This window comes from Sus scrofa, chromosome 6, assembly GCF_054392235.1.
Source record: "Sus scrofa isolate SSC_HxYL_T2T_F1_AM1 chromosome 6, Sscrofa_HxYL_maternal_Yorkshire_Landrace_v2.0, whole genome shotgun sequence".
NCBI lineage: Eukaryota > Metazoa > Chordata > Mammalia > Artiodactyla > Suidae > Sus > Sus scrofa.
This window is the reverse complement of record NC_139388.1, coordinates 130,398,396-130,423,590: the sequence shown is the minus strand read 5'-3', so window position 1 is coordinate 130,423,590 and position 25,195 is coordinate 130,398,396. Positions and strand designations below refer to the sequence as shown.

Genomic DNA, 25,195 nt, shown 5'->3' with positions numbered 1-25,195 from the left:
ATTCCTTTTAAGAAACATAATTTCTACAGAATACACAAGAAGTCATAGAGCTCAGAAGAGAAGCCCACTGTCACAGAAATACTATCATAATTATTGAGTTCTAACTTCTCTAAGAATTAAACAGCAAGGACTTTCAAAAGCTATTTAAATACAAGAATCTCTAAGAACCAAATAACAACATGCCTAGGAAACTGTTTGGAGTACTAATCATGCATCATCAGATTTAATGAGAGGAAAGAAATATGTACTTGAAGAAGATGCCTCAGATTAGTATGTGTTCAATATAACTATCAAAGACAAAAATAAAGGTAGGCCAACTTGTTACATTGTATTATAGACTAGGAACAGCAAAGAAAACAAATGTCAAACCAGAGAGCGATTCCTAGGAAAAGGGAGACTTTCATGATTACAACTGACAAGTCATTGCTCTTTATTCACATCTGCCCTATTATACCCTAAGCTTCCTGAGTGCTAGAGCTATGAATGGTTGACGAAACCTAGCATATATTCATTCAATGAATATTTGTATGTATTGACAGGACTTCTAATGTTGAAAGCAGACAGAATGGAAAACAAATGTTTACATGCACCAGAACTCTGCTCAAGAGCTTTGGGGAACTGGTGAGGGCAAGGGGAAGTGGGTGGCACTCAAAAGAAAGCTGTAGAAAAGAATGATTTATGCCTTTAGTCATCATTTCATAGAATTTAGATACTTTCAATATAAGAATATATTACTTAGTTTGCTATTATAAGTTACTAACTATCTGTGGAGATAAGCACAGAATGTTGAACAAAAAAAGCAATTTGCCTGCTCTCCCAGAACTTAAGGTAGGAACAGTCAAGCCATTTAAATGGCAATGCCTATATGACTATATACAAACTGAAACAGTAATATGAAAGTCATGAAAAGGGTGATATGACAGAAGATAACAGAGGGTCTTGTATAGGCCTCTCAGGCAGGAATCAGCTTTCTTGAGGTTCACCATGATCTAGATTTAGTAGACACCACACTTAGAGCCCAAAGGAAGAAAGGAAAGATTAAGAAGAACTGAAAACTGTTTACCTATTTCAAATCTGCCTAGGAATGTATAGGGAAGTAAATGGACAGAGACAGAAAGACTTAAAGGGAAACTGGAAAGAAATGATACATGGCCCAAATTCTGGTTTTGTTGTCTTATCAAAAGATGGTATAATTGCTTACAGATTTTAGTATCTAGCTATGAAAACAAGATGAACACATAAAACAGAATAGAACTGATAAAATAAAAAAAAAGAATTCAAAAAGATGTATACTGAACTTTGATTCTGATTTTAAGCACCTACACATACTTTATATCTATGTTTGATAATTTGGAAATATAGCATATGAGCAAATATCAAACAAGCCATATAAAAACAACTTAAAAGAACAATTTTCACTTTTTATTTTCAAGCTAGTAGAACATTTAAGGCTTTAACAACAGCCGTGAATTGCAAATACTTTGAACAGCCAACCACAGAAAATTGATGAAATGAATTATGGCATTTCCACAATATGCAAAAACCCTACAGTCCTTACAAATCATGTTATGAAAGTATCTCAGATGACCTTGAACAGTTTTGAGACACTATTAAATGTAAAGGCAGGATTCATTGAAAAACATGCAAACAATATGATACCAGTTTAAAAATAAATACATACAGATGCATATATAACACATTTATTTATTTGCTTACTTACTAAAAGCTTATCAACTAAAATACTAATGACAACCATTAAGGGTAGAGGACTGGAAGAGATTTTACAGTCTTTGTACTTTAACAACATTCTATGCCACTGAAGATGTGTATTTATCATAATATGAATAAGTTATTTTAAAACTAAATTTTTTTTTTTTATAGGGCCGCTAACACGGCATATGGAGGTTCCCAGGCTCGGGGTCTAATCGGAGCTGTAGCCACTGGCCTATGCCAGAGCCACAGCAACACCAGATCTGAGCTGCATCTGTGACCTACACCACAGCTCACGGCAACGCCGGATCATTAACCCACTGAGAAAGGCCAGGGATCGAACCCGCAACCTCATGGTTCCTAATCGGATTTGTTAACCACTGCGCCATGACAGGAACTCCCTAAATTTATTTTTAAAACAATTAATAATTGAGAAAACTCTGTTAGGCAAACCACAAAAGATTAGTATTTATCAAGATGACACTAAAAAAATAGTTTATTTTTACTTCATAGTAAACTCAAAGAATAAAGACCCATCTCATTAACTTAATTCAAACAAGTGAAATAAAAACCAAGTAATATAACTGTTGTCTCTCAAATTATTTCTTCCAAAGGCCTTTCAACTAAGTCCAACTAAAGACTGATACAAATTAAATGACGGTACTACTTTTAAATACGTGGTTAATAAAAACTCCTCTATAGAAAAGTTTATAGGCTTTTGGTTTCAAACTTTACTCAGGTCAAGAAACCTTAAGAGGGGAGTTATAAGATAAATGGACTTTCCAAAAATAAGTAGCTATAAACAGGTAATGCTTGCACCCAGATACCCATATGCTTTCTTGGGGAATCTAAAGAGAAAAACTGACAAAGCTGTATTTTTCCTTCTTTTTTTAGCCTCTGACACTTGAAAAAAATAAACAAAAAACCCAATGTGCTCTTGTCCTCAGATAGAATACTTTGATTCACAGTCTATGAAATTTCTCTCTTCATACATTTACTGGTGTAATGGTCAATAAAATCATTTAGTACTACTATATATGACTAATTTTTTTTTCAGCATGATTATAGAGGGTTGTGCTTATTCAACTACCTTCTATTTTGTTCCTCTAAATTCCCTCTAGTTAAAGGTCCAACGTAACTCTTTTAACTCTAATACTTCCCTAAGCCTAGACTAGAACTGAGCTAAATTAATAAGCACCAGTTACACAGAACGCCATTATAGGTCGGCTACTCTATTTGCAGTATGTCTCACTCATAGATTTCTATTATTAAACAGTATAATTCTTCAATAAAAATAGACAATGGGTGCTATCTCTGTCAAATCAAATACCAGCTATGCAGTAATTTGTAGTTGAGACAAAATACAGTTGTGTTTAAGAATTCACTTGAACTAATGAGATTAAAAAAAGAAGTTGTATCTGTATGTTACAATCTGTATATACATCTATATACTTAATTCTTAAAAGCACAGGAGTTTCTTCTACCTTCCTGATTATTGAAGTCTTAGCCACAAATCTACAATTTTATCTTGAAATTTTACAGGTGTATCTTATTCAGGAAGAGTGGTATTTGCCTCATAAAGTTTTCACTCACTTTAACTTCTCAGAGATTAATCTAGTCCTAAAAGCATTTTATTGTCTACTCCTCTGGCAGAAACTATAGCTGTAAAGACATACAATACATTTACAGAACATAAATCAATATTCTTTTAGAGAGCAGTCTTTCACCGGCAAAAATTAATTTAGTCTACTTGCTACCACTGATTTCAAGACAAATCTAAAAGTTTAACAGTCTTTAGACAACAGTAAGCAAATCAAAGTGACTGATAAGATTCTACCATGTATCATTATTAATAAATTTGTAAGAGAGTCCCAAACACTTCTTTTATGATACAAAGGAAAGGCAACATAGAATCAAATCAAATGTTACATTTCTAAAAAGTTATACATATTATTAACACAAAAACCTGTAACTAACAAGTATTATGATGATGTCAATGGTGCCACTAAACATGTTTCACAGCCTTGATTAATTTCACCAGCTTTCGTCATAATATAGGCATTTATTATTGTCATTAACAAAACACCTGAGGAAGGTAAATAAAATGAGACTCTTCTGAACAGATCAAATTTTATAGCCAGGATTCTATTTTTTTACTTTTAAAATAACAAAAATTCCTGGAGTTCCCATCGTGGCTCAGCGGTTAACAAACCCGACTAGGATCTATAAGGACGCAGGTTCTATTCCTGGCCTTGCTCAGTGGGTTAAGGATCCAGCATTGCCATGACCTGTGGGTAGGTCACAGACATGGCTTGGATCCCACGTTGCTGTGGCTGTGGCATAGGCCAGCAGCTACACCTTCGACTGGACCCCTAGTCTGGGAACCTCCATATGACCCTAAAACGACTAATTAATTAATTAAAATGAAGTAAAATAACAAAAATTCCTCCATTAACACTTTTTTTTTCCCCCACTATAACTGCAGCATACAGGTTCAAACAAACCCTAACCATAGCAATAACCTATGCCACAGTGACAAGCCTTAACCAAGGGGCTGGAGCCTTAACCTCCTAAGCCACTAGGGAGCTACCAATTAACACTTTTTGATCAGTTTTCCTTCCTCTAAAATGTAGACATTTAAAAAACATTTTTTGTTTGTTTCTTGTCATTAAAGTATACTGTTACATACAAAATACGTAAAGGAGGTTATGCATTTTTTTTTTGAGAATATGAAATTATTCCTTCTGTACTCAATACCAAATGGTCAAGCCTCAAATGCTCATTTTACATTGTGGATAAAATGTAAAGATAATAGGGGTTCTCTTGTGGTGCATCAGGTTAAAGATCTGGCATTGTCACAGCAGTGGCTTGGTTGCTACTGTGGCACAGGTTCAATCCCTGGCCCAGGAATGGGCAAGGCCAAAATAAATGTAAATCTAATAGAGATATACCCAGATAAAACCCTGTACCCATTTTGTATGTACATTTATTCAGAGGTGGCTTGTATAACTATGGGTACGTGAGTCACATCCCTACATTGCTACACCCAATCTACTAATGCACTGCAAATTCTGTTCACACTAAACAACAGTTTACAAAAATTATCAAGCTACTTCAGCTATAATCTTTATTTACATGGAAAAAAGATACTTTCTGAAAATTGAAATATACTTGATTTACAATGTTGTGTGAGTTTTAGGTATAAAGCAAAGTGATTCAGTTTAATATATACATACATATATACATATATTCTTTTTCAGATTCTTTTCCATTAGAGCTTATTATAAGATATTGAATACACTTCCCTGTGCTATACAGTAGGTCCTTGTTATCTATTTCATATATAGTAGTGTGTATCTGTTAATCCTAAAATTCTAATTAATCCCTTTTCCCAATCTTTCCCTTTTGGTAACTATAAGTTTGTTTGCTGTATCTGTGAGTCTGTTTCTGCTTTGTAAATTAGTTCATGATTATATCAGTTTTTACATTCTACATATAAGTGATAGCATGTCATTTGTCTTTGACTTACTTCACTTACCATGATAATCTCTAGGTCCATCGATGTTGCTGAAAATGGCAATACTACAGTTTTATTTATGGCTGAGTAATATTCCATTACATACACACACACACACACACACACACACTATCTATGTTATTGATATATATTACATCCTCTTTAAATACTCATCTATTAACGATGGACATTTAAGTTGCTTCCATGTCTTGGTTATTGCAAATAGTATTACTGTGAACACTGGGGTGCATGTATCTTTTGAATTAAAGTTTTCATCTTTTCCAGGTATTTGCCCTAGAGTCAGATTGCTGGATCATATGGTCCATAAAATCTATTTTTAGATTTTCAAGGAACCTCCATATTGTTCTCCATAGTGGCTTCACCATTTACATTCCCACCAACAGTGTAGGAGGGTTCCCTTTTCTCCATACCCTCTCCAGCATTTTTATTTGTAGTTTTTTTCTTTTTCTTTTTTTTTTTTTTTTTTTTGTCTTTTTGCCATTTCTTGGGCCACTCCCACGGCATATGGAGGTTCCCAGACTAGGGGTCTAATCGGAGCTGCAGCTGCTGGCCTATGCCAGAGCCACAGCAACATGGGATCTGAGCCACATCTGTGACCTACACCACAGCTCACGGCAATGCTGGATCCTTAACCCACTGAGCAAGGCCAGGGATCGAACTCGCAACCTCATGGGTCCTAGTCGGATTCGTTAACCACTGTGCCATAACAGGAACTCCTTTTTTTTTTTCTTTTTTTTTTGTAGATTTTTTGATGATGGCCATTCTGACTCATGTGAGGTGATACCTCAATGTAGTTTTGATTTGCATTTCTCTAATAATTAGCAATGCTGAGCCTCTTTTCATGTGCCTGTTGGCTATCTGTACGTCTTCTTTAGAGAAATGTCTATATAGGTCTTCAGCCCATTTTTTGATTGGATTTTTGTTGTTGTTTTTGTTGAGCTGTATGAACTGTTTGTATATTTTGAAAATTAAGCCCTTGTCAGTAGCATTTTTTGCAAATATTTTCTCCACTCTTCATTTTGTTTATGGTTTCCTTTGCTGTGCAAAAGTTTACATTTTGTTTATGGTTTCCTTTGCTGTGCAAAAGTTTATAAGTTTGATTAGGTCTCATTTGTTGATTTTTGCTTTTACTTCTTTTGCCTTGAGAGACTGAAAACATTATTACGGTTTATGTAAAGATGTTTTGCCCAAATCCTCTCCTTAAAGTTTTATGGTGTTGGGGAGATGGGATTAAGATGGATGAACAGAAGGAATGGAGTTCAACTTCTCCCATAAAAACAACAAAATTACAACCAAATGATGGACAACCTTCAAACAAAGGGACGGGAAACTTTCAAAAGGATATCCTACTCCAGAAGACAAAGAGGAGGCCACATCAAGAGGTAGGAGGGGTGATTATGTGATATAAGCAACTCTGTATCCCCTGGGTGGGAAACCCACAGACTGGAAAGTAACTGTTTCACAGAAACTCACCTACAGGAGTGAGAGTTCTGAGCCCCAAATCAAACTCATGTGTGGGGATCTGGCACTGGAAGAAAGAGCCCCCAGAGCATCTGGCATTGAAGGCCAGTGGGGCTTGTGTGCAGGAGCTCCACAGGACTGGGGGAAACGGAGACCCCATTCTTAAAAGGTGCACACAGACTTTCATGTGCACTGGGTCCCAGGGCAAAGCCAAGGCCCCATGGAAATCTGGGTCAGATCTGACTGTAGTTATTGAAGGATCTCCAGGGAAAACAGAGGGTGACTGTGGCTTGCTGCAGGGGAATGACATTGGAGGCAAAGCTCTCGGGAATATTCAGCAGCATGTGTTTCTCTGGAGGTGGCCATTTTGGGAAAATATGGCCCCAACCATCAGTGATGACAGGCCCCAGGCCAAACAATAACCCAGGTGGGATCACAGCCCCACCCATCAGTAAACAGGCTTACTAAAGACCCCCAGACACACAGCTGCCTCTAATCTCACCCAGAGACAAAGCCCCACCCACCAGAGGGGGAGTAATCACTGCCACCTACCAGTGGGCAGGCACCAGTCCCTCCCATCAGGAAGCCTACAGCAAGCCGCCATATCAACTTCAGCCACAAGGGAGGCAGGTACCAGACTAAGAGAGGCTATAACTCTACTGTATGCAAAGAGGACACCACACCAAAAGCGTATAAAAGTGAAAAGACAGAGAACTAAAACTCAGATAAGGGAGAAAGAAAAAACCCCAGAAAAACAACTAAGTGATCAGGAGATTCTCAGCCTCCAGGAAAAAGACTTTAGACTGTAGATGCTGAAGATGATGCAAAACTCTGGAAATAAACTGGAGGCAAAGAGGGATAATTTGCAGGAAACACTGAGCAAAGAAATACAGTATTTAAAATTTAAGCTGGGAGTTCCCGTCGTGGCGCAGTGGTTAACGAATCCGACTAGGAACCATGAGGTTGCGGGTTCGGTCCCTGCCCTTGCTCAGTGGGTTAACGATCCGGCGTTGCCGTGAGCTGTGGTGTAGGTTGCAGACGCGGCTCGGATCTGGCGTTGCTGTGGCTCTGGCGTAGGCCGGTGGCTACAGCTCCGATTCAACCCCTAGCCTGGGAACCTCCATATGCCGCGGGAGTGGCCCAAGAAATAGCAACAACAACAACAAAAAGACAAAAAAAGACAAAAGACAAAAAAATAAAATAAAATTTAAGCTAACACAGATGCAAAATACAGTCACTGAAATAAAAAATTCATTAGAAGCAGCCAACAGAAGAATACAGGAGACAGAAGAATGAATAAACGAGGTGGAGGACAGACTAGTGGAAATCACTGATGCAGAACAGAAAAGAGAAAAAAGATTGAAGAGAAATGAAGAGAGTCTCAGAGAACTCCAGGGCAATGTTAAACACACCAACATCCATATTATAGGGATGGCAGAAGGAGAAGAGAGCGAGAACACCATGATGCACATGTTAATCAAACTGACCAAAATCGAAGACAAAGAGAAAATATTGAAAGCAACTAGTGAAAAGAAACAAATAACATACAAGGGAACCCTGACAAGGTTAATGGCAGATTCTTCAGCAGAAACTCTGCAGGCCAGAAGGGACTGGCACAATATACTTAATGTGATGAAAGGAAAGAACCTCCAACCACAATTACTTTATCCAGCAAGGCTCTCATTCAGATTTGAAGGGGAAATCAAAACCTTCACAGATAAGCAAAAGCTAAGAGAATTCAGCAACACTAAACCAGCTTTACCACAAATACTAAAAGAAGTTATCTAGGCAGAAAAGAAAAGGCTGCAATCAGAAACAAAAATACCACAAATGACAAGGCTCATCAGTAAAGGCATATATACAGTAAAGATAGGAAATCATCCACACACAATTATGCTACCAAAATTAGAAATCGTGAGAAGAGGAGGGTACAAATTCAGGACACTGGAGATGCAATTAACTGACTAAGAACTTAAAACAGACTCCTATATCAAAACTTCAGAATAAATGAAAACCAAAAAGCCACAACTGATACACAAATTAGAAAATTCACCTCAAATACAACATTAAAGATAGCCATCAAACCACAAGAGGAGAGAACAAGTGAAGAAGGGAAGAAAAAAGAGCAACAAAAACAATCCAAAACAGGTAATAAAATGGCAATAAGAACATACATACCAATAATTACCTTAAATGGTAATGGACTAAACACCCCAACCAAAAGACATAGACTGGCTGAATAGATACAAAAACAAGACCCATATACATGCTGTCTTCAAGAGACCCAATTCACTTCTAGGGACACATACAAATTGAAAGAGAGAGGATGGAAGAAAATATTCCATCCAAATGGGAATCAAAAGAAAGCTGGAGTAGCAATACTCATATCAGACAAAATAGACTTTAAAATGAAGAATATTTTAAGGGACAAAGAAGGTCATTACATAATGATCAAAGGATCAATCCAAGAAGAAGATATAACATTTTTAAATATCTATGCACGCAACACAGGTTCACCACAATATATGAAGCAACTGCTAACAACCTTAAAAGGATAAATAGAACAATAATACAATAATAGTGGGGACTTTAACACCCCACTTAACAGCAATGGACAGATCAACCAAATAGAAAATCAACAAGGAAACAGAGGCCCTGAATGAAGCATTAGACCAGATGGACTTAATAGATATTTTTACGACAGTCTACCCAAAAACAACAGAATGCATATTCTTCTCAAGTGCACATGGAACATTCTCTAAGATTGATCATATCCTGGGCTACAAATCAAGCCTCAGTAACTTTAAGGAAAATGAAATCATATCAAGTATCTTTTCTGACCACAATGCTATATGAGTGAAATCAATAAGAAAAAAATCTGCAAAAAACACAAACACGTGCTCAACAACATGCTACTAAACAACAAATAGATCACTGAAGATATCAAAGAGGAAATTAACAAATACGCAGGAAAAAAGACAACAAAGATACAACACTCCAAAACCTATGGGATGCAGCAAAAGATGTTCTAAGAAGAAAGTTTATATCAATATAAGCCTACTTCAGGAAACAAGAAAAAATTCAAAGAAACAACATAACTTTACATCTAAAGCAGCTAGAGAGAGAACAGACAAGACCTAAGGTTAGTAGAAGGAAAGAAATCATAAAGATCAGAGCAGAAATCAATGAAATAGAAAGGAGGAAAACCATAGAAAAGGTCAATGAAATGAAAAGCTGCTTCTTTGAAAAGATCCACAAAATCGATAACCCCTTAGCCAGACTTCTCAAGAAAAAAAAAAGAGTGAAGACTCAAATCAATAAAATTAGAAATGAAAAAGGAGAGGTCACAATGGACATCACAGAAATACAAAGGATCCTCAGAGACTACTATATGCAACTATACGCTAATAAAACAGAAAAACCTAGAAGGGACAAATTCTTAGAAAAATACAATCTTCCAAGACTAAACCTAGAAGAAATTGAAAAGATGAACAGACCAACCACAAATACTGAAAATGAAACTGTGATCAAAAAACTTCCAACAAACAAAAGTCCAGGACCAGATGGCTTCACAGGCGAATTCTATCAAACATTTACAGACGATCCTTCTGAAACTATTCCAAAAAAATTGCAGAGCAAGGAACACTCCCAAACTCATTCTATGAGGCCACCACCATCACCCTGATACTAAAACCAGAAAAGGGTATCACTAAAAAAGAAAATACAGGCCAATTTCACTGATGAACACAGATGCAAAACAAAAATCCTCCACAAAATACTAGCAAACTAAATCCAAAGTCTGTTAAAAGGATTGTACATCATGATCAAGTGGGATTTATCCCATGGAAGCAAGGATTCTTCAATATCCACAAATCAATCAGTGTGATACACCACATTAACAAACTGAAGAATAAAAACCATATGATCCTCTCAATAGACGTGGAAAAAGCCTTTGACAAAAACCAACACCCATTTCTAATAAAAACCCTTCAGAAAGGGGGCATAAAGGGAACCTACCTCAACATAACAAAGGCCATATATGACAAACCCACAGCGAACATCATTCTCAATTGTGAAAAGCTGAAAGAATTCCCGCTGAGATCAGGAACAAGATAGGGTGTCTGCTCGTGCCACTACTATTCTATTCAACATAGTTTTGGAAGTCCTAGGCAAAGCAATCAGAGAAGTAAAAGAAATAAAAGGAATCCAAATTGGAAAGGAAGAAGTAAAACTATCACTATTTGCAGATGACATGATACTATACTTAAGAGAATCCTAAAGACTCTACCAGAAAACTGTTAGAGCTCATCAATGAATTTGGCAAAGTTGCAGGATACAAAATTAATACACAGAAATAGGCATTTCTATATACTAACAACGAAAGACTAGAAAGAGAAATTAGGAAAGCAATCCCGTTGACCATCACATCCAAAAGAATAAACCTACCTAAAGAGACCAAAGATATGTACTCTGAAAACCATAAGACACTGATGAAAGAAAACAAAGATGACACAAATAGATGGAAAGACATACCATGCTCTTGGATTGGAAGAGTCAATATTATCAAAATGACTATACTACCTAAGGCAATCTACAGATTCAATGCAATCCCTATCAAATTACCAAGGACATTTTTCACAGAACTAAAAAATATTTTAAAGTTTGTTTGGAAGCACAAAAGACCCAGAATAGCCAAAGACATCCTGAAAAAATAAAAGTGGAGCTGGAATAATCAGTCTCCCTGACTTCAGATTATACTACAAAGCAACAGTCATCAAAACCATAAGGTACTGGCACAAAGAGAGAACTATACATCAGTGGAAGAGGACAGAAAACCCAGAATTAAACCCACACATCTACAGTCAACTAATCTATGACAAAGGAGGCAAGAATACACAATGGAGAAAAGACAGCCCCTTCAATAAGTGGTGCTGGGAAAACTGGATGGCCACATGTAAAAGAATGAAACTAGAATACTCCCTAACACCATACACAAAAATAAACTGAAAATGGATTAAAGACCTAGATATAAGACCAGATACTATTAAAAACTCTTGGAGGAAAACATAGGCCAAACACTCTCTGACATAAATGACAGCAACATCTTCTCAGATCCACCTCTTAGAGTAATGACAATAAAATCGAAAATAAACAAATGGGACTTAATTAAACTTAAAAGTTTCTGCACAGCAAAGGAAAACCTAAACAAAACAAAAAGACAACCCACAGAGTGGGAGAACATATTTGCAAAGGAAATGAATAACAAGGGATTAATATCCAAAATTTATAAGCATCTTCTGCAGCTCAATACCAAAAAAAAACAAACAACCCCATCAAAAAATGGGAAGAATATCTAAACAGACAATTCTGCAAAGAAGACATATGGATGGCCAAAAAAACACATGAAAAGATGTTCAACATCACTCATTATTAGCGAAATGCAAATCAAAACAACTATGAGGTACCACGTGACACCACCCAGAATAGCCATAATCAAAAAGTCTACAAACAGTAAGTGCTGGAGAGGGTGTGGAGAAAAAGGAACCCTAGTATACTGTTGGTGGGAATGTAAACTGGTGCAACCACTGTGGAAAACAGTATGGAGATTCCTCAGAAAACTAAACAAAGAATTACCATGTGATCTAGCAATTCCACTCCTGGGCATCTACCCAGAGAAAACCATGACTCGCAAAGACACACGTACTCCAATGTTCATTGCAGCACTCCATATAATAGCCAAAACATGGAAACAACCTAAACGTCCAATGACAGAGGAGTGGATAAAGAAGATGTGGTACATATACACAATGGAGTATTACTCAGCCATTAAAAGGAAAGAAATAATGGCATTTGCAGCAACATGGATGGACCTAGAAATTATCATGCTAACTGAAGTCAGTCAGACAATGAGATACCAACATCAAATGCTATCACTTACATGTGGAATCTAAAAAAGGACACAATGAATTTCTTTGCAGAACAGATACTGAGTCACAGACTTTGGAAAACTTATGGTTTTCAAATTAGATAGGTTGGGGGTGGAGGATGCACTGAGGATTTGGGATGGAAATGCTATAAAATTTGGTTATGATGATTGTTGTACACCTATAAACGTAATAAAATTCATTGAGAAAAAAAAAAAAAAAGAAAAGCTTTATGGTGTCATGGACTATATAAAGTCCTTAAGCCATTTTGAGTTTATTTTTGTGTATGGGGTGAGGGAATGTAGTAATTTCATTGATTTACATGTGGCTAAAAGGACACATTTTTTAATGTAAAGAGATCTAATCAAGCATAGACATTACAAAGAATACCAACTTTCCCCAAAAAAATGCTAACATAAAATTGAAAGTATCTCTAGGAATTTAGTGTTATATTCTGAAAACAGTAAATTATATAGTTATGATGGGGACAGATCATTTATTGGTCCTACTAAATAACTTATTTTATTAAACTGGTTTTATCCAGAATATCAGTTTATTCAGGAAAATGATTTCATATAGCTACTTCAAGGTAAAAATGTATTTAGAATCCGAAAAAAAATGTATACTTAATCAACTTGCACTACTATAAAGAAAACAGTCTCTGAGATGATGATAGAGATGATGATGATGACACTGCTATAATTCCTACAATTAACATAAAGAATGGAGTCCAACTGACCACATTTTATCAATGAAAAATTTCCACAAATACAGGAATAATGGGTTAATCAGTGTGCCACTGTGAGAGCAATAAATGAGGAGTTCTGACTGCCAGTCTTTCTACCCAGTTATAATGTACCTCATTACTATTTAAATCTTTCATCAGTTTTGTTCTATTAATTTTTAAAAGCATAAAATAAAAGGTAATGCCTTTAATTTTCAAAACACCTCCCCTGAATGTACCACATTCCTCACTTTTCTAGTATCTAACTATAAATACCATTATGTGGGTACTGGTTTTAAAAGTCTGGAGTTCCCATGACGGCTTAGTGGGTTAAGAATCCTACTAGTATCCATGAGGATGTGGGTTCAATCCCTAGACTCGCTCAGTGAGTTAAAGGATCTGGTGGAGGTCGTAGACATGGCTCAGATCTGGCATGGCTCAGATCTGGCATCACTGTGGCTGTGGCATAGGCCGGCAGCTACAGCTCCAATTCAACCCCTAGCCTGAGAATTTCCATATGTCTCAGATGTGAACCAAAAAAACAAACAAACAAAACAACTTAAGAAAATAAATCTACACAAAAGATCATTTTTATAGTTTTGGATTTGTATTCTTGGATTTGTAACCAAGAATGATACCTAGTCTATAACAAAATCCATTTCTTATATCTCATTTTAAAAATCAAAATATTTGCCAACCTTTGTTTTCCAATGTCTTCTCTCTAAGTACCTCTAACATCATAATATCAAGAGCAGATAAGCAAATAACATTGGGTTTGATTGCCAGTTTCAGTAATGTGAAAGACTAAGATAAACTGAAAATCCTCCCACAACAAAGCTAAAAATGTGAAGTAGCAGTAAAATATGTACAACAGTTTACGAAGGTAAGCCCTGAAAAAGATGAGCCTGTGATCTAAAATTACAATCCAATAAAAGCTAAAGTTAATAATCATAATAAATATCTAGAATATATACATCAGGAGTTCCCGTCGTGGCGCAGTGGTTAACGAATCCGACTAGGAACCATGAGGTTGCGGGTTTCGATCCCTGCCCTTGCTCAGTGGGATAACGATCCGGCGTTGCCCTGAGCTGTGGTGTAGGTTGCAGACGCGGCTTGGATCCTGTGTTGCTGTGGCTCTGGCGTAGGCTGGCAGCTACAGCTCCGATTAGACCCCTAGCCTGGGAACCTCTATATGCCGCGGGAGCGGCCCAAGAAATGGCAAAAAAAAGACAAAAAAAAAAAATAGAATACATACACCGGAAATTCAGATAACGTAATACTGAAAATAAAATATTTTAGGAGTTCTCTGGTGTCACAGTAGGTTAAGGATCCAGCACTGCCACTGCTGTGGTGCAGCTTCAATCCCTAACCCTGGAACTTCTGCACGCCACAGGCATAGACAAAAAAAAAAAAAAAGCTTCAAAATAAAATACTGAAAAAACATAAAACATAAATCAAGGAATCAAAATGCAAAAAATAACAAGATATTATTTACTACTATAGCTATATAAAGTGAGCCTTAATATTGGTTAGAGTAATTCTTCCCCCATTATTCCCCTTTCTTCAAACTCAAGTGGTTTTATAAGCTGGATGGAGCTACAAAACCTGCTGAAATCAAATGAACATGATAGCAAAACTATAAAAGGAAATTGAAAGAAAGGAAAATTATAGACAATTTTCAATTGTAAATAAAGATAGGATTTTCAGCAGGAAATAAGCAAACTGAATCAAGCAATTAATATCTATTAGTATAATCCATTACGTTATTAGGTATTTCAAGACTGTTATGTTAACCATTTCCTGCACATTAAATTAAAGAGAAAAATAACATATGGTCAAAAGCATCCCCCAGGAGTTCCCATTGTAGTTTACTGGATCCATGAGGACACAGGTTGGATCCCTAGCCTCAATCAGTGGGTCAAGGATCCAGGTTTGCCATGAGCTGTGGTGTAGGCAGCAGATGCAGCTCAGATCCCGCGTTACTGTGGCTGTGGCGTAGGCCAGCAGCTACAGCTCCGACTGGACCCCTAGCCTGGGAAAGTCCATGTGCGGTGGGGCGGCCCTAAAAAGACAAAAAAAAAAAAAAAAAAAAAAGATTTCCCAAAAATTTTTTGGTAAGTTTCAACAAATATTCATCATATAAACTTTTGTAAAATAAACTAGCACTTTCTTAAGCCCTTAAGTTCAGCTGAAATCATCTCTTGATAGAGTATCACAAATGATGATTTCATATATGTTTTTAGATACAAGATTAATAAACAGAAATTAGTTATTATTTTAAAATTCCTATTATTCTCTTTTTATGATCTAAAAATATAATCTTTAAAAGATATTTATACTAGCAACAAAAACTACATGAAATTTAGAAATAAACCAAACAGAAAAAGGTGTAGCTCTTCATCTTGGAAATCTGACAATTTTACTCCTAGATTTCTACACTAAAGAAACTCATTTATGGCCATAAAGAGATACATACAAGTATATTCATTTCAGCCCTGATAATAATAGAACAAAAAAATGAGCTTATTGAGAAAATATGTAATAAACTGACTTGCTTGCACACTGGGATACTATGCCACAGTTTAAATGAAAGCATTTGAACTACACAGACTAACACGGATAAATCTCAAAAATAGCATTAACTTTTTGTTGATGTTTTGAGGGTTTTTGTTTTTTTTACATTTTATTGGAATATAGCTGACTTAAAACATTGTATTAGTTTTAGGTGCACAGCAAAGCGAATCAGTTTATACATATATCCACTCTCTTTTCCCAGATAGGTTATTATAGAATATTGAGTAGATTTCCCTGTGCTATACAGTAGGTCCCTGTTAGTTATCAATTTTATAAATAGTAGTGTGTATACGTTAATCTAATCTTACTAAAAGTAGCATTAACTTTAAAAAGGCAAATTGAAATGAAAGAATGAAGTCTTTACAAATATCTGCGATTTTTTTAAAATCTCTTCTAAAAAATGTTAAATAAGGTAAAATGCTAATATATGTCCAGTTTTGCCAGTGAATACATAGATGTCTACTGCATTATTCTGCATATTTTTTTGTTTTATAATAAAGGCAAAAAATTTTAAACATATACATTCATAATTTTAAAATCCAGACATTTAACTTGCTAGGACTGGGAAAACTGAATGAATCTATAGTCAACGAATGCCTTCTAATTACCTCTTTTTACCAGTCTTAGAGTTCAGTTACCACTTAGGCAAGTTACCTGGTTAACTCTCCTACACCAAAGAGCACTTTGATAAAGATGAAAGTCAACTAACTCAATTAGGTTCCCTAACACAGAACTAATTCTTCAATAAGCTTTTAGTGGGAGGGAAGGAAGAAAATAAATGAAGGTAAGGAGGAAAGGCAGCTGGGAGAGTAAAAATATGAGTATAATATTATCCTTAAGGATTTTTCCTTACAAATGTCAGACAATTCTTTTCATAACCCCTTCTTAAGTTCAACTGAAATCATCTGAGAATCACTGTCTCTCTTGGACTTTCTCTTGTAGATTCTTGCACTGATGAAATGTCTTGCCTTTCTCCAAATTTGTGGAGAACTGTTTTTTTAAACAACTAAGACCAACCTATAACTTGGTCCATTATTTCATTCCTTGACTATAGTTTCAATCCCCAATATGTGACAACTCTAGCTTTTTCCTAAGTTCCTGTTATTCCTCTTTCACCAACTGGTTGTTCTACAGTGTTTATAATTAGTCCTAAAGTAGCTGTGTCTTTTTTCCCTTAAGCTTCTGAAAAATTATACTGTAATCAAGCAGTAATTTGACCAAAAAAAAAGTATGCTGAATAAATCAACTGCATCATTTTTTTGTGATCACACCAAGAACTATCAGCCATTTCCTCTCCAAGGTTCAAAAATGTTTCCACAGTTTTATCATTATCTCTTTTTGTCTTTTATGCTTAGAAAAGTGGTCTCACATGTTTCTGTACCCTGACATTCCTATCACATTGTTTCTTTGAACAACATATATATCCTTTTCAACATTCATGTTTCCTTGCCTCCTAAACCTTACTCCTTTGAAATCTATGGGTGAAAAAAATCTTAAGAGTAACTGTCCTCCATTGCTTTTAATTTACACATTGGTAATGTAACAGAGAAGAACAAATCTGCCTTCATATTGGATCTACTCCTCTAGCTCTAATCTTTTGCTCTGCTGCAAGTGCTTAGTCAAGCTGGCTCTGCATATTTGTAAAAGAAGGTTGCCTATAGCCTGAAATATACATAATAGACTATTCTCAAGGCTCTGCCTTGAGATAAAATATTCAAAGGATTTAACATATTGTGAGACAATACTGAGCACTAATAAATATTACCTGTTACTTTATCTTATTTGCCGTCGTTTGAATAGTGATTGGACTTGTAACATTGTTTTTTAACTCATGAAATGTCTTTAACCTCATAAAAAAGGAAGTTTAGACAAATTAAGTGATTTATTGTAACTTTTCAAGTAAACAGTAGGTTTTAGAACAAAGACCTAAAGTCATCCTTTACATAGATGTCTTTCCAAAGATAAGTATCAGTCATGTATTTAAGATTCAGTGATTGTGAAGAATTTCCTTGCATAGAGAAGGCTGTTCTTATTAAGAAGATTAAGACTGGAAAATAGGAGAGTATGAAACAAAACAATGCATATTCCTTAGGTCCTCGAGTATGGCTAAAGGATGCTGCCTGGTAACTCGGTAAACAGTGAGTGAGCACCCATTACATATCTGTGCCATGAATGAACCAGTGTTATACAAACAACAGTTATGGCTTCAGTTGTTGTTACTGTTACTGAGTCCAACATCTAACATTTAGTAGTGCTCAGTATTGCCCCACAATATGTTAAATCCTTTAAATATTTTATCTCATTTATATTTAGCCTTCATAGTAACTCAAAAAAGTATATATAACCATTATTCCTACTTACAGATGAGGAATACATGGCTTAGTAAAGGCTAAGTAGCTAATTCAAGATTACCACTAAAGAAGACACAACTGGAATCTGAATGAGAAATGGTTTTCAAAGTCATGATTTTAACCACATATCCATTTTAGTTCATGCTAAAGGGTTTTAGAGCTATTACAGCATTTTATACATGCAAGGTTATTATTCTAACCCTTATTATTATTCATAATGGCAATAATCATAATAGCCTCAACCTAATAATAGACTTCTTTTAATCTTCAACATTTAGAAGTGTGCCTTCAACATAGCAAGTGATAATGATGGAGATAAAGCAGCTCTGTCCACATACTTAAAATAAAAATCTCAGGGAACCCCTCTACTTCATTTTTCAAAACAAGTACCCATTCAATCCAGTGCATTCAATGTAAAATATTTTCTTTCAAGGGAAAGTGTTTTAAATTATTTTAAAATAATTTAAAATAAATAGCCTCAATCTTATTTCACAAAATTATATAACCAGAAAATTTCCTGTTACTCTAATCTCAATTGTAATAGATTATTTTGTGATCATGATAATTCCTTAATATTTAAAACTGTGTAGCCAGCATACCCAAGAAACCCTGCAACTAGAAAGATAAAGTAAGGTGAGAAAGTCCTTTTAGGGTTTTCCCAAACTGAGAGATACTATTACAAAACTTTCTAGCTCTTTCAGGCTCCTTCATGGCTCACTAAGAAGTTAACAACCTCTAAAGCTACTTTAATTTCCAACTTGCCTTGATAAACTGTCCTGGGTAGCAGACACAAGTAATATGGTTACCAGAATGATAATATGGTTACTCATACAAATTAGTAAATTGGTATGCTAGACCAGTGTTATATAATACAACTTTTGGCAAAAACAGAAATATTCCATATCTACACTGTCTACAAGGTAGCCACTAGCCACATGTGGCTATTTGAGCACTTGAAATGTGATTATGGTAACAGAGCAACAGAATTTAACTTTAACTAAAATTGCCACAAGTGAATTGTAGCTATTAGACTGTACAGCTCTAGATTATTCATAACTCTTTGAGTTGATTGTCATGAACCTATTTTCAAGATACTTACTATTACTGGATGAACTAAAAAAAAAAAAAAAAAAAAAAAAAAAAAAAATCCACTTCTATTGCTATAAATCTAAGTCTGGATCCTGGACCCAGAGTGACACCATGTAGGTACTCTGAGGGTCTGCCTGAAACATCACCACATCTTACCACTACTTTTCTGTAGTAATGCTCACCTATATACTCTGCCTAACAGTTCCAACCTATCTGTGTCACACACATCACAAAGCATTTTTCATCTAGTTGTTACTTTTTCTTTGCCTCCTCTTAATCAAATTGACAGAAACTAAAGCACATTCCAAAGGCATCAAGCAGAGGTGCAAAAATGAAAAGGAGACAGCGGAGAAGCATGCTTTTGCACTAACCTTTCCTGTCTAAAGACATGGGTTCGAATATAAATCAAACACTAAAGCCTGGTAGTCACATCCAAAACCCCAGGTGGACATGCATCTTAGCCATAAAATGCTTACAATATGACAAGCTGAAAAATGGAGCAGATGGGAACAATAGGCAAATTTGCTCAAGTAAGGCTCACAATCACTAAAGGCCAGGTCATGGACAAAGTGTAATAAACGCCCAAGAGGTCTGGCCTTTGATTATTTTCACAAAGAAATTCAAACATAAAGACACTATAATAATAAAAATTAATTCAAGAAATTTAGAGATGGGGAAAAAAAAGAAATTTAGAGATGGGAAAGAAGACAATGAGTAAGATGAAGGAAAAAAGTATATTTTGATACATTCATTTTCTTCTTGTTCCCTACTAAGCCGAAGAAATGCAAATTTAAAAAAATAAGAACTAAATTGAAGACTATTCAGTTTTGTTTCCTTTTCTCACACTCAATTTTTCCTCAAAGGAAAACTAGATATGTTCACAAAATGATGTAAAATCATTTTTTCAGATTTGACCAAAAAAAATATTAAACCTAGAAATCAGGTTTTTAAACTTCACTTATTCATACTGCAGTTTGTTGTTGTTGTTGTTGTTTTGTTTTGTTTTTTGTCTTTTTGCCTTTTCTAGGGCCACTCCCGCGGCATATGGAGATTCCCAGGCTAGGGGTCTAATTGGAGCTGTAGCCACCTGCCTGCGCCAGAGCCACAGCAACTCGGGATCTGTGCCGCATCTGCGCCCTACACCACAGCTCATGGCAACGCCGGATCCTTAACCCACTGAGCAAGGCCAGGGATTCAACCTGCAACCTCATAATTCCCAAACGGGATTTGTTAACCACTGAGACACGACGGGAACTCCTCATACTGCAGCTATAATTCAACTTTCAAAGCTGAATGATAAGTCAGAATAATAATATTTAGTCCATCTTGAGTTTGAGGTTCTTAATAATTATCTAACATCAGTTTCTTCATAGGCCATTTAAATAGTTCATCTTCATTTCGCCTCCCTCTTGTACTATTATCACTATCTCCAGGCAGCCAAGACTAAAGCAGTTCTTTAACTGAATAAACTTTCTCACACCATAGTTTGGAAAATGTCACTATGCTATTTATTTTGGCTCCTGGGTACAATGTATAATAACTACACTTTGTAATTAAGATTAAAATACACCTTTTTTACTCTTAAGACACCCTCTCAACAATTAGAAACAATTACAGTAAATTCACAGGCTGGAAAATCAAAGTGCAACAAGAAACCACTCAGTCCTAACCATTTAACCTCCTCTATTCGAATGCTCATTTCTTTTCTTAAAATGATTATGTGAGAAATAGAACTATCTATTCCTTTTATGGAAATGGAAACATGAACACAGACAATCCTTACCAGATTTTACCAGATTTTAAACGTATATTGTACCAAAGACCATTTCAAAATATCTTGAGAAAAAGAATGACAATCTAACTGAACACACCTTTAAATATGGAACCAGAAAAAAACAGGAGGAGAGAAGAAGGGAAATAGAGAGCTACTGTGGCACAATTTTAAGAACAAAACTAATACCAAAGTATAATTTTAAATTCAGAACATATCAAGTGTCAAAACATACTCTCCCTGGTAAGTTTAGAAGTTCAGACCATAAAAAAAAAATAGAAAATTATACTTTTTCTGGTATAAGGCAAGTGAAATACTCAGGTAGCCAGTATGAAAAGTATAACTAATGAGGCAAGCACTAATCAAATAAGAACAACAACGAAAACAAAAAACAAAATCTAAGAGCATAATCAGATCACTCTCATTAGGGAAGTCCTGAAAATGCTTTACTCTAAACATACCTACTACAGAAGAAAAGGAATGACATGAATAACAGAATCACAATTGCCCACTGATGACTGAACATTTTATTTTCACTAAGGTGGTAACTACAATAAAATCCATGTAATTTAAAAAATGCGGAGTTCCCGTCGTAGAGCAGTGGTTAACGAATCCGACTAGGAACCATGAGGTTGCGGGTTCGGTCCCTGCCCTTGCTCAGTGGGTTAACGATCGGGCGTTGCTGTGAGCTGTGGTGTAGGTTGCAGACGCAGCTCGGATCCCATGTTGCTGTGGCTCTGGCGTAGGCCAGTGGCTACAGCTCCGATTCGACCCCTAGCCTGGGAACCTCCATATGCCGCGGGAGTGGCCCAAGAAATAGCAAAAAGACAAAAAAAAAAAAAAAAAAAAAAAAAAAAAAGCCTATTATTTGCTATTTCAGTACTGGTAGAATCATAGAATATGAACAGGCACACAGGACCTCAGAACTCATCCATTCTAAATTTCTTGTTTTACAGGCTTAGAAATTATTTTCCCAGAATTTATGGAATGGCCAAATCTCTCCTTCTTACTATAGTGCTCTTCCCACTGAAAAGTGCTTCCAAGTGCCCAAGTTTCCAATTTCTTCAAGCCAAAGAATTTATAAAACACATTCAATCTTCAATAGCAGCAAGGATATAACAGATTCTGAAAACTCAAAAAGCATGACCAACTGCTGTATAGAGAAGAATGAAATATCTTAGCCCAAGTGCCCAAAAATTTAAAAAGCTTCCTCCAAAGGGAGAGCAATTCCTTTAAAAACACTACAAATATGATGCCTTTTTCCTGTTAAAAAAATTACTGTTTCTATTTAGTCTCTGGGGAACATGAGTTAAACACTAATGCACAGCAAGCTCTTAAGTCTCCACTGCACTCAGAAGCAAAAAGTAGAATTCTATTAGGGACAAAGAACTTTGAAAGGAGTTCATCTCCAATTTGTATCAGAAAGACATTAATTTTTATCCTCGTTTTAAAGATTTAGAAACAAATGCATAAAAACTCACTTGAAAACGGTTAGCCACTCTGGGCAATACAGTCATCAAATAAAGTTTAATAATGATCTCTTGAAAAAGTAGGTCCCAACTTGCCATCCTCTCCAACATAAAGAATTTAGACTGATTCATGAGTGTTACCAAATTAACAAAAATGTTAAGAAGGCTTCTTCATCATTTAACTCTGTATATGCTTAGTCACTAGTTCTAAAGTTGCAAAAGTACACTGGTAATCAAATGAATAAATATGAACCCTTACAACTCCTTAGGGGCTATTGTTGCAACCATAATAAAGATAATCATTTCAAGTAACTTCTTTTTCTCCTACCATAAAATTCAAAAGATAAAAATGAGAAATCTATCTATAACATTATGCTGCATTAAAAAGTCCAGTTCAAACAAATTCCAATGCTGCATATACTGCTTTTGGACAAATGTCAATCAGGTGTTACAAGATTTATTTTTGAACCTTGCATCAAAAAAAAAAGGGGGAGTTCCCGTCGTGGCGCAGTGGTTAACGAATCCGACTAGGAACCATGAGGTTGCGGGTTCGATCCCTGCGCTTGCTCAGTGGGTTAATGATCCGGCGTTGCCGTGAGCTGTGGTGTAGGTTGCAGACGCGGCTCGGATCCCACGTTGCTGTGGCTCCGGTGTAGGCTGGCAGCTACAGCTCCGATTGGACCCCTAGCCTGGGAACCTCCATATGCCGCAGGAGCGGCCCAAAGAAATATCAAAAAGACAAAAAAAAAAAAAAAAAAAAAAAAAAAAAAAAAAAAAAAAAAAAAAAAGGGGGGGGGGATCAGAAACATGTGAATAGAAGCCTAAATAATTTGTTTAATACAAGAGAACCAAAGTGGATCAATTGCACAACTATACAGCTTTATATTTCTTGATTCTGCCTATTCCCCCTCAAATTTAGAATTTCATTATTGTATGAATCATAATATTCATTCTCAAAATGAATGCTGTTCTTAAAAAAAAATTTAAGATTTTCCTACATTTAAGATGTAAGCTTCACAAGAACAGCAGCCTATAAACGAGCTGATTCTGATAAAACTTCTATTTATTTGAGGTTTATAAAAGTCACAGAGGGTAGTTCCAGTGAAAGTTTATCACTAAGATAAATTAAAGAGAAGCTAGACATGAAAAGCTTTAGTTTTCCAATATCACATGTAAGATTATAAACAAATCTTAGAATGAGTAGCTAAACTGAAAATTAAAGCTGGCAATAGTCATTTGGATAAAAATGAAGTTATGATATTATTTTTCCATAAAAAAGCAATACAAAAAAAAAAAAAAACACACAAAGAACAGATGACAAAACAAATATATGTTGAAGCACAAAGTCTAGTCAATCCAAGTAGTTATTCTTTATAATTAAGATTTCTTCCTATGTAGGTTGAGGCAACAAGTTGTAAAATACTTGGCATCAAAACTTTCTCCAGGAGCTCCCGTTGTGGCTCAGTGGTAAGGAACCCGACCAGTATCCATGAGGATGCAAAGTTCAATCCGTGGACTTGCTCAGTGGGTTAAGGATTTGGCATTGCCATGAGATGTGGGGCAGGTCACAGACATGGTTCAGAGCCCACGTTGCTGTGGCATAAGCCAGCAGCTACAGCTCCAATTTGACCCCTAACCTGGGAACTCCAATATGCTGCAGGTTTGGCCCTAACAAGGGAAAAAACAAAAAAACAAAAAAACCCCACAAAGAACTGTACATTTTTTTCAAGGGTAAACTTTATGGTAGGTGAATTATACTTCAATAAAATTATTAAAAAGTTAAATTTAAATTAAAAAGTAATCTGATAGAATTCATAATGTCAACTTCTAATACAACACATATCATTCAGAGCTTTTCACCTGATCCAATAGTTTCTTTTTTTACCTTGGCAAGACGGCTCATCTGATCTTCTGAGAGAGTACTGCTTGTTCTGCCAGGAGTTTTTGTGGGTTCTGATCCGTCTGCTTCCACATTAGGCCAGACTTTCAAGTCATGCATCCCTTGGCGAAACATGCTAGGCAAAGAAAGAATGTTCAGGGCAGAATTAAATTAATGTAGTTCATTAAAGGAAATTTTAGATATCTGAACAGAGAATTCTACTCAAGGAAATCCATTACTCTCTTGCCAAGATTTAAGTCTCCAATGGGCTGTGAAGCAATTTTTAACCAAGAAACTAAAATCCATGAAAAACTGTTTTTCACATGTCATTCTTTTCTCTTCCAAGCAGTCAGAACTATTACACAGATTCTAAAGGTAGAGTGGATAGAGAGAAAGATCAGTGATAGACCATATACACTTGAGCACTTCAGTGGAGATCTTAAAAATAAAAGCCAAATCTCTACCCAATGAGAGAATGTCACATTTACAATAACTGACACCAAAATTTTCATAATTATATACCTTTCTACTTTAAGTAACAACTCAGCATAATAAATGGTAGAGTTAAACTGCTGGAGTTTGGATCTCAGCTGTGTCATCTATTACCTACAAAACTTTTGGTAAACTACTTAACTTCTCTTGTGCCTCAGTTTCCTCATCTATAAAATGAGATTATAAAGAATAACTCTTATAGAGTTGTTAGAA

General features: G+C 35.8%; 1 protein-coding gene across 1 annotated transcript in view; it reads right to left on the bottom strand.

Moving 5' to 3' along the window:
• The window catches only part of PIK3C3 (phosphatidylinositol 3-kinase catalytic subunit type 3), a 147,432-nt gene that overhangs the window by 106,876 nt on the left and 15,361 nt on the right, over positions 1–25,195 (bottom strand). The window contains 1 exon segment of the mRNA NM_001012956.2: positions 24,497–24,626. Coding sequence (NP_001012974.1) covers positions 24,497–24,626 — 130 coding nt within the window.